This window comes from Orycteropus afer, unplaced genomic scaffold (genome assembly GCF_000298275.1).
Source record: "Orycteropus afer afer isolate SDZICR_OR568_19922 unplaced genomic scaffold, OryAfe1.0 scaffold00170, whole genome shotgun sequence".
Taxonomy (NCBI): domain Eukaryota; kingdom Metazoa; phylum Chordata; class Mammalia; order Tubulidentata; family Orycteropodidae; genus Orycteropus; species Orycteropus afer.
This window is the reverse complement of record NW_006921757.1, coordinates 2,550,230-2,561,821: the sequence shown is the minus strand read 5'-3', so window position 1 is coordinate 2,561,821 and position 11,592 is coordinate 2,550,230. Positions and strand designations below refer to the sequence as shown.

Sequence of the window (11,592 nt, the reverse complement as noted above, 5' to 3'; positions counted from 1 at the left end):
TAGTGCCCAGAGAGGAGCTCTGGTAGTATAGTGCCTAAGGCACTTGACTGCTAATCAGAAGGCTGGAAGTTCAAACCCACTAGCCACTCCTTGGAAGGAAGGTTGGGCAATCAACTTATGTAGTGATACTGCCTCGGAAAGCCAAGGAGGGGTTGCTATGAGTCGGGTCTGACTCAATGGCACATAACAACAACAACAATAACAACAGTGCCCAGAGGCTTTCTCCAAAACCCCTGGAGACCTCTGCCCTGAATCATTGCCTGACCTCAGGAGAGGTCCTGTCATGAATTGAATTGTGTCCCCCAAAATATGTATCAATATGGCTAGGGCATGCATCCCAGCATTGTGCAGTTGCCCTCCATTTTGTGATCTGATGTAATTGTCCTATGTGTTGTAAATTCTAATTTCTGCTTGTAGTTAATCAGGATTAGATTATGTTCAAGAGAATTAGGTTATATTTGTTATGTTAGTGAGGCAGGGTACAACCTATAGGGTTATGTTATATCTTGAGTCCATCTCTTTTGAGTATGAAAGAGATTAAACAAGTAAGCAGAGATGGAGAGACCTCAGTACCATCAAGAAAGAAGAACCTGGGGTGGAGTACAGCCTTGGACCTGGTGTTCCTGTGCTGAGAACCTCCTAGGTTCAGGGGAAGACTGATACCAAGACACATGGAGATCTCCATGGGACCCTGGGCCCACAGATGTTGAAAAGAAACAAAGGTCTTCCCCCAGAGCTGACAAGAGAAAGCCTTCCACTAGAGCTGGTGTCCTGAATTTTGACTTCTATGCTCTTAAACTATGACAGACTAAATTTCTGTTTGTTAAAGCCATCCACTTATGGTATTTCTGTTATAACAATACTAGATAACCTAGGCAGGACCTCTGGAGATTTCCACCCCCCAGGCATACTTGATGAAGCTCCTCTGCCCCACTGCCATCCCTGAGTGCCACCTGCACTTGGTCCTTCCCAGACCCCAGCAGGAAGAAAGAGTCTCAAGTGACAACGGCATCTTGGAAGGCAAATTCCCAGCTGACACAACCCCAAGGCACTGGGACTACTTTGGGCTGGGACCTCCAAGTCCCCCTGACATGACCACTTAAAGGAACTGCAAAGTCCAATAGCCTTGGGCTTTGAGGGCTCTGGAGATAGACAGGCTGTTAAATAATCTGAGCATCACTCCATTAACTTTCTCTGGTGTTACAACTGAAAGAGGTAATGTAGATAAAGATCATGGCTCATTACTACCAATCCAACGTAGCCATAAATCACCACTTGTGATGTGGCAAAGGTGGTGTACAGTTTATGTAAGCCCGCACTTTACAATTTGTGATGCACTCGTTATAATATAGGACATGCCCCCAACACACATTCGTACAAAGTATACAAAAACTTGATGTCTGATCAACTGAAAGAAATTGAGCTCCTGCCTGAATTCCTACAGATATCATGAGATTCCTCCGCAGAATTTTAGGACCTTCCATAACATTTTAGAGTGAAGGAAAGATTAAATAATACACTTCCTAAAAATGTATTTACAGGAAAATTCTAACAAAAATTATATCTTTGAAAAGAAATCATCACTCCTCTAGAGTTATACACATTAATGTGCATTTATATTGATACTTGCTTTTAGATGAAGCTGATTGGTCCAATGCCCGATGATTTTGTACTCTCTACTTTTGTTGGTTATCTGATACTGGAAGATGTCATAACGTCCAGGAGCATCTCCATTTTCATTGAAAGTAACAGGTGTTCCAGCACTACCTATAAACATTTAGAAAACAATGTTAATAAACAGTTTTAGTAAGATAGCCCACTGGGCTTATTATCCTGTTGGAAAGAATGGTAGATAAAAATATATTGTGTGTAGCCAGAGATATGAAGATTGTATTAATACATACAAGGTCATTCTTGAAAGCATAATGCCATTTACATGAAAAGAAACTCAGATCCACACACAGGAAGGAGATGTGCTTTATTGTGGATAATAAATGGAAATTGTGGAAAGCCAGTGATGAGCATCCAAGTTAGGCACTGTACATAGCAGCTGAATAAATAAATGGATAGGCTGAACATTCAAGACTGTATACAGAGAATGACACTTAATGAAAAAGAATGTAAAGGTCTTGAAGCATAATAACTCTTGTACAGTAACCAGTTGTGTTGAGTTGACTTCAACGCTTGGCCACCCTATGTGTGTCAGAATAGAACTGTGCTCCACAGTGTTCCCAGTGGCTGATTTTTGGGAAGTAGACTGCTGAGACTCTTTTGAGGCCCCTCTGGGTAGACTCTAACCCCCAGCCTTTCAGTGAGCAGCCATGCGTGTTAACCATTTGCGTGACCTAGGTAGAACATGAATTATAAATAGCAACTCAAATATGGCACTTGAGTGTCCCAGCCAGATTCCCTAGAGTTTTACATGATCCCAAGTTCAATTCCACTCTGAAGCAGTTGCCCTTTTCAATTTCTCTTCTAAGACTCTGCTTCTGCTACCTCTCTACCCAAGAGTATATCTATGTGGGCTACTGCTGAGAAATTCTCCAGTGGGTGAGGCAGTGATCGCTGGGAAGCCCCAAACTCTACTCAGATCATAAATGTTCTCCTGGTTCACTCTGATATGAAGAACAGCAAGCAACCATGCAGCAGGATGTAAGAAATGGGGTCTGTTCTAACTCCCTGAAGCTTTAACTCTCTGAAGCTTTCATCTTTTCTCTTGATAGCTTCTGCTTACTTTTATTTGCCCTCTTATTAACTTTTATATCATCACAGGTTTCAAGTGTAGACAGGGATCAACACCTCATTACTTCCTTGCTGGAGCTAGCCCCACAGACCTTCTCTTTCTCAACATCCTTTAGATCCCCTTTCATCTTCATGGCTTACTCTTCCCTATCTTTACAAATTCACCTGAAATCAATCCTTTTCTTTGTGGCTATCTTCTCTCTGCAGGTCCCCATCCCTGAATTTCTTCTCACAGCATGTTCGAATGAATCTCTATACTGTATTAGGAAGTTCTCCCTTCATGCTATCTCTTCTCTATATTATATTCTCCAAAATTATATATCACCAATAGTTATATATGTCAACTGTATACATTTTCATCTTATAATCAGTTTCTTGTTCTACATCAGGAGTTAATTTGCTAAATGACAATAACCATAACATCATAAATTAGTCATCAAACAAAATGGCTGAGTTTATCAAAAAAGAAGTAATTGGGAAATAAATACAACCAAATTTACTCAGTAGCAGTTAGCGTACTTTTCAAGTATTACATGGAGAGATGTCTAATATTTTCACTTCTCTGGAATCTTCCTAAAATCTGGACAATATGTAAAGTCTCTGATGAGACCACAGATACCTGGTATCTGTAAAAAAAACTGATGAGGCCACAAGAGATAACATAACATGGACGAAAGAACACTGGTTCAAGAATCAGTAGCTGCATATCCATGCTAACGTCACACATTGCATCCCCCAACATTCATTTTCACAACTTATATATATCTTATGTTCTTCACTTGTACCATAGTGACTTGACAATGAATATGAACGTATTTTGAAGTCTTAAAAGAGCTGTGCACAACTATGAAGTATTAGTAGGAATAGCAATAGTTCATATGGGAAAAGACTTTATAAACCAAGAGAGAAATGAGGAATTGGGGAGCAACGTTGGAGCTCTCCAATCAACCAGATAGATCTTGGCTATTCCTTAGAAACTCAAATGCCATACCTGACCAAAACTTTTCCTAATTCCTAGTAACTTTGGACAGGTTGACCTCTTGAAGCTTCAGATTCTTCATCTGTAAAGTGGGGATAATGACATTTTTTTCATAGCATTTTTATGAGAATTAAATTCATGCATATGTATAAAATGTTTAAAACTTCAATGGGGTAGTTAGATATCATTATTATTATTATTTTAATTACCATCATCATTATTATTCATCCCATATGTGTTTTTAATAAACATCAACTCATAGGAACAGCAAGAATGTTAAAAGGTCTTGGCCTGATGTCTTTGTTAGTTGCCATCATGTCAGTTCTAACTCGTGACAACTTTACATGTGCAGAATTTTGGAATTGCTCCAAAGAATTTCCAAGGCAATCAGAAATGGATCACTAGGCCTGGCTACTGAGGTTCCTCTGGGTGAGTTTGAACCACTAGCCTTTTAGCTAGTAATCAAACACTTACTATTTGTACCATCCAGGGTCTAGGTGAAGGGTTATGGGAGTTCAAATGAGAAAGAGATTATTTCTGTCTGAAAAATAGATAATATCTATGATTTCACATTAACAACATCAACAATTTTTGAGATTAATAAACCACTTTGACAAATTTTAATGTCACATCCTTCATGAATAAAGGAACATTTAGTTTTCTCTAAGTAAGATAATTCCTCAGGAGCTCTGGTAGCACAGAGGTTAAAACATTAGGCTGCTAACCAAAAGGTCAGCAGTTCAAATTCACCTGCTGCTCCACAGGAGATGAAGCAGTCTGCTTCCATAAAGATTACAGCCTTAGAAACCCTATGGGGTAGTTTTACTCTGTCCTATAGGATTGCTATGAGTAGGAACTGAATTGACTCAAGGGCAGTGGGTTTAAGATAATCCCTAATCTTGTCACTTCCCTCATTGAGTGACTCTTCATGTCCTATGACAGCAATTCTCAATCTTAAAAGAAAGTGATTTGTATAACAGACTCTTATGAATGTACTCTAGGTTGTGCATAATTCCTAGCATGCCAGGTGTTTCTCCAATTCAAGAAAGAACACTGGAATACAAGCTACTGAGAGTCACATTATTACAGAATTAAACGTGTCTCAACTAACAAGATGGATTGACACAGTGGCTGCAATGATGGGCTCAAGTACAGCAAGGATTGTGAGGATGGCACACAACTGGGCAGTGTTTTGTTCTGTTGTACAGAGGGTCACTAAGAGTTAGAGTCAGCTTGCTGGCATCTAACAACAACTAAGATACTTCAAACATCATTACTTATTGCATATTATTCACCATGATCTTTATACTAAATTTGACATGGCATTAAGAAGCAATACTACTTAGACAGAAAGAAAAATGAAGTCTTGGTACATACTGCAACATGGATGAGCTAGAAGACATTATTTTGAGTGTAATAAATCAATCACAAAATGACAATTATTATATGACTTCACTTATCTGTAAAGACAAGAATATATAGATCAAAGGTTGTTAGTAGCTACCAGGAGGGAGGAGGAAAGGAAGTGTTTTGTTTATAGAGCACTGAGTACTAGTTTATGGTGATGGAAAAATCACATTGATTAAGGGTAGGGTTGCATAGCCAATTAATGTAATTGCTGTCAATAAGTTGCACAACTGTTGAAAAATTGAATTGGCGAAAGTTGTGTGATAAATATACTTAAAACAAGAACAAAAAGAATAGCTGCTGAGGCTGTACCAAACACCCCATGGGATCTGAATCTTTAGTTTCCTGGGACATCCCATTCCATTGGCCAAATACTATTTTTAGTGCTTCTGTTCTACCTCCTAGTCCATTGTGTAGTGCTTGGGTTATTAAAGGCTTACAATTGGCTATCCAAGGTACAATTGCCTGAAACAACAGAGGAAGAAGAGGAATAAAAAATAGGAGAAGGAAATGGAATGTGTGGCTAATTGCTTCCATGAACAACTACCTTGCTATTCCTATGAGTTGGTGTGTATTGAAAACACGTATGGGATGAATAATAATGATGATGATAATTAAAACTGCATGGTACCCATCTACCATTACTGAAAGTTTTGATCAAAGTTTCTATAGAAAAATCCTGATCAAAAGGGGGGCAATGAAATATTCTTATGGAATCCAGACTTTCCAGAGCCATGGATATTAGATAAACTCTCAAAACTGTTGCCCTATAATCCTTAAACCTGAAGTCTTCTTAAAAACAAACAATTTATCTTAACTAGTAAAAAATGCATGCCTTGACAATTGTTCTCTTTTAAGAACTATCTATATAAGATCAAATTGACAACAGGAACTTGAAAGATTAGATAAGAAACCTAGGGAGCAGTGAGTTTGTGTTAATGGGGGAAGGAACAATTCAAAAAAGGAGGGTGAGAATGGTTGTACAACTTGAAGAATGTAATCAATATCACTGAATTGTACACTTAGAAATTGTTGAATAGTGTATACTCTGCTGTGTATATCCTCAACAACAACAACAAAATAAAATAAAGGAAAAAAAAAGAAGCAAAGTACTGAAGGGGCTAAGAGTGTGAATTCTAGAAGCAGACTATTATGTTTAAACCCCTTTTCTGCTATTTATTTGATGTATGACTTTGGGTAAGTCCTTACTTTCTCTGTACCTCATTTTATTGTCAAATAGAGCTAATAATAATTCTTGCCCCAGAGGGATATGTGAGGATTAAATGAATGAACATATATAAAATATTTAGAGTGATTTATGGTACACACTAGGCATTACATTAAGTGTTAGCTGTCATTTCATTTATTGTTTTGGTTGACACCCACAGTCTATACGAGAAGACAGACATCTCAGTGAGCATATTTAGCTTTCACAATCTCAGATCTCACCTTCCTAGTCTCTGCTCTCCTCCAACACAATGCCACATACAGCTAAACTGAACTTCCCTAAATTAACCATGTCTTTCCCACCATCCTTTTATCTTGGTTCTCTTTTATCCAATCCCTTCTTCTCTGTATAATTCCTGCAAGTTGTAGCCCAAGGGTCAATCTCTTCTAGAAATGTGATCCTCCAAAACTAGAACAGGAACCAAAGTATCTCTTTATGACCTATCCAATTTAATATATCACCCACCACAGTCCCTGCACCCTTGTTATTCATGTCCACACCTGATCAAAAACATTTATTCAACATATATTTATTGAAAGCATACTAGTTCTCAAGGTCCTTGGGTTGTGCAAATGGTTTGTGTTCAACTAAACATAGGCAGTTTGAACCCACACAGTGATAAGATGGGGAAAACATCTGCTTCTGTAAAGATGACAGCCAGGAAAACCCTAAGGAGTAGTTCTACTCTGTAACACATGGAATCACTATGAGTTAGAATTGACTTGACAGCAATGGGTTTGGTTATTTTGGTGTTTACTAGCAGTCAGCTATATAAAGAAATCTGGAAGACAACTACCAGGACAACCAATTGGAAGATTCATATTTATATCCATCCCAAAGATGATCCAACAGAATGCAGAAATGATCCAACAATATTATTAATATTAAATGCAAGTAAAACTATTCTGAAGATAATTCAAAAATGGTTGCAGCACTGTATCAACAAACAACTTCTGGAAATTCAAGCTGGATTCAAAAGAGGATGTAGAACGAGGAATATCCTTTCTGATGTCAGATGGATCTTGGCTGGAAGATGTTTGTTGTTGTTGTTGTTAGGTGCCATTGAGTCATTTCTGACCCATAGTGACCCCATGCCCAGCAGAACGAAACACTGCCCAATCCTGCACCAGCTCCCTGATCCTTGCTATACTTGAGCCCATTGTCGTAGCCACTGTGTCAATCCATCTTGTTGAAGGCCTTCCCCTCTTTCGTCGACCCTCCACCTTACCAAGCATGACATCTTTCTCCAGAGAATGGTCCCCTATGACAACATGATCAAAGCAGGTGAGACGAAGTCTGGTCATTCTTGTTTCCAAGGAGCATCTCGGCCACATTTCCTCCAGGACAGATCTGTTAGTTCTTTTGGCAGTCCATGGTACCTTCAGCATTCTTTGCCAGCACCACAACTCAAAAGCATCAACTCTTCTTCGGTCTTCCTTATTCATTGTCCAGCTCTCACATGCATATGAGGTGATTGGAAATATCACAGCCTGTGTCAGGTGCACCTTAGTCCTCAAGGAGACATCCTTGCTCCTCAGCACTTGAAACAGTTCCTTCGCAGCTGACCTGCCCAGTGCTACACGTCGTCTAATGTCCTGACTGCTGCTTCCATTGGCATCAATTGTAGAACCAAGCAATGTCAATGCTTTGATAACCTCAATCTTTTCTCCAGTTATTGTGATTCTGCTTATTGGTCCAGTTGTGAGGATTTTTGTCTCTTTATGTTGAGATGTAATTCATATTGCAGACTGTGTTCCTCAATTTTCATCAGTAAGTGCCTCAAGTCATCCTCACTTTCAGCACAAAGTTGTATCATCAGTGTATCTCAGGTTGTTAATGATTCTTCCTCCAATCCTGATGCCACATTTTTCTTCATATAGTCCAGCTCCTCGGATTATTTGCTCAGCATATAGATTGAATAAGTATGAGGAAGGGATACAACCCTGATACACTCCCTTCCTGATTTTAAACCATGTAGTGTCCCCTTGTTCTGTTCGAATGACAGCATCCTGGTCAAGGTACAGGTTCCTCATGAGTACAATCAAGTGTTTGGGAATTCCCATTCTTCTCAATGTTACCCATAATTTATTATGATCCACACAATCAAATGCCTTTGCATAGTCAATAAAGCATAAATAAACATCTTTCTGGTATTCTTTACCTTGAGCCAAGATCCATCTGACAACAGCTCTGATATCCCTTGTTCCACATCCTCTTCTGAATCCAGCTTGCACCTCTGGAAGTTCTCTATCAATATACTGCTGCAACCATTTTTGAATTATTTTCAGTAAGATCTTGCTTACCTGTGTTTTATTCACTATGCAAAGACATTCAACTGTGTGGATTGTAACAAATTATGGATAACATTGTAAAGAATGGGAATTCCAGAACACTTAATTGTGCTCATGAGGAACTTTTACATAGACTAAGAAGCAGTTGTTTGAATGGAACAAGGAGATAATACATGGTTTAAAATCAGGAGAGGTGTGTGTCAGGGTTGTACCTTTTACCATGCTTATTCAATCAGTATGCTGGACTATATGAAGAAGAACATCGCATCAGGACTGGAGAAAGACTCATTAACAACCTGAGAGATGCAGATGATACAACTTTGCTTGCTGAAAGTGAAGAGGATTTGAAGCACTTACTGATGAAGATCAAAGACTATGGTCTTCAGTATGGGTTACACCTCAACATAAAGTAAACAAATATACTCACAACTGGACCAATAAGTAACATCATGATAAATGGAGAAAAGTTTGAAGCTGGCAAGTATTTCATTTTACTTGGATCCACAATCAAGACCTATGGAAGTAGCAGTCAAGAAATCAAATAATGTATTGAATTGGGCAAATCTGCTACAAAAGAACTCTTTAAAATGTTAAAAAAAAAAAGATGTCACTTTGAAGACTAACGTGTGCCTGAGCCAAACTATGGTATATTTTCAATTGCCTCATATGCATTCACAAGTTGGACAATGAATAAGGAATACCCAAAGAATTGATGCCTTTGAATTTTGGTGTTGACAAATAGTGAGTATACCATGGACTGACAGAAGAATGAACAAATCTGTCTTGGAGGAAGTACAGCCAGAATGCTCCTAAAAAGCAAGGAAGGAAAGGCTTCATTTCTTATACTTTGGGCATCTTATCAGGAGGGACCAATCCCTGGGAAAAGAACATCATGCTTGGTAAAGTAGAAGATCAGTGATAAAGACCTTCAGTGAGATGGATTGATAGTGGCTGCAATAATGGGCTCTAGCACAGTAATGATAGTGAGGATGGTGCCAGACTGAGCAGTGTTTTCAATTGATGCTATCAATTGAAACTGACTCACTAGCACCTATCAACAACACAAGTGCTCTACACTAGGTGAACCATCTGTCCTCCTTAGAAAACCACAGCCTCCTTATGAAATGGCAGAATGTATCTTTTATCTTTGTAGACACTGGACCTAAGACAGTGTTCAACATTGAGGGAGCAATCAATAAAGTACAATGAATGTAAAAGTGGCTCCTTTGTACTGAAAGTGAAACGTCCTACAAAACTGAATTAAGTGGCATTTTGCCCATAAAAAATTTCAAATGGAGCCCTGGTGGCATAGTGCCTAAGGCATTTGACTGCTAACCAGGCCGGCAGTTCAAACCCACCAGTCAATCCTTGGAAGGAAGACTGGGCAATCTACTACCATAGAGATACCACGTCAGAAACCCAAGGAGGGGTCATTATGAATTGGGGTCAACTAAAAGTCAATGAGGTTTTTTTTTTTTTTTTTTTAAATGTCTCAATATGCTGTCTCTTTCATCATGCAGTATGGTTTAATAATAATATGGTAAGATATAGGACATTAATGCACTTGATTTGGCTAAATTTTTAAAATACTTTTGACCTATGTGAGTTAGTGGAACAAACAAACAACATGGAGAAACAAACAACGTGGAGAGGGAGGTAACTCTTAGCAATCTGATACTACTTTCAGGGTTCATACACTTCCTTAAATATCTTTTGTTCAACAGGAAATGCATGAAAAAAAAATATTAGCAGTACTCAAGTACTTCCAACAGGCTTTTGTAGGAAATATGATTTATCCAATGAAGGTTTTATTTGAAAATGTTGGCTCTTTTGGATATGGTGCTGGGAAGAACATGGGCTTGGGATTCAGGACTGGTGTTTGATTTCTGGCTCTGCCAATTACTTTGACAAAAGCAAGTTTTATACCCTCCCTCGACCTATTTTCTCATCTGTAAAGTGGGCATAATGACCCCATCCTTACTGGGCTATTTCAAGGGTTAAATGAGATAAATATGTCATCCACTTAGTGCAGTGACTGGCACACAGTAAGTGTGCAATAAATGGAAACTCTCACCATCATTAGCTCCTTGGATTAAACTGATGCTCCTTTGATCTACATTTTCTGGTTTCCATAATATAAAAGGCATTGCAAAAATAATCCACTTAGCTTTATGTGCAAAATATTAGTCTAAGTTGAAGCCACTCAGTTTGTTTACTGTCAAGGCTATAACTTCACTTCTTCCCCCTTGCTACCAAAATTTTATCTATTTGCTCACTTACCACCACTGATACTAGTGGATAAGCGGGAAAAATTAAAAACATTAAAAATTAAATCAGTTACTTTAGTAATTGTTAGCAACTTTAATAAAAGAGTTAATAAATGATATTTAAGTCATTGACCAAAATGCACATAGGAAATAGCAATTTTCCATAGAATCTCAATTATTCATGTACTTCTTTTCCTTATCCAATTTATTTATATCAACTATTTACTACAATCAATAAATAGAGTCATATATTTGATTAAAAATCATATAATATAATTATTTAGGAATGAGTCCAACTACTCATACATACATCTAATCTAGCCTGGCTCATTGAAGACTTTAGCATCTGACTTACTGTATTGACTCCATCCACATTCCTGTTATCATTGCTGTTGGCTTTCTCATCTACCTGGATGACTCAGTATCCTCTGGATTATTTGCCTCCCTCACTTCTAATTATCATTTCTTTCACCTAATCTCATTATGCATTTTCATGATCACACTCTACAACTTACATCAAGTTATTACACCATCTCTGAAAATTTATTCTCTGGACACCACCTTCCACCAACACTAAAACAAATCTATGACTCTTTAAATTTACCAATTCATTCATCACTTCTTGTCACTATACTTCACCTCTACGATGGTTTCCCTTCTAATTACAGCATTGTTGTT

The 11,592-nt window shown here is 38.2% G+C and overlaps 1 protein-coding gene across 1 annotated transcript in view; it reads right to left on the bottom strand.

Moving 5' to 3' along the window:
- The window catches only part of GRM8 (glutamate metabotropic receptor 8), a 1,151,282-nt gene that overhangs the window by 221,609 nt on the left and 918,081 nt on the right, over window positions 1-11,592 (bottom strand). The window contains exon 7 of the mRNA XM_007946744.2: window positions 1,631-1,767. Coding sequence (XP_007944935.2) covers window positions 1,631-1,767 — 137 coding nt within the window. The remainder of the gene's footprint in view (window positions 1-1,630; window positions 1,768-11,592) is intronic.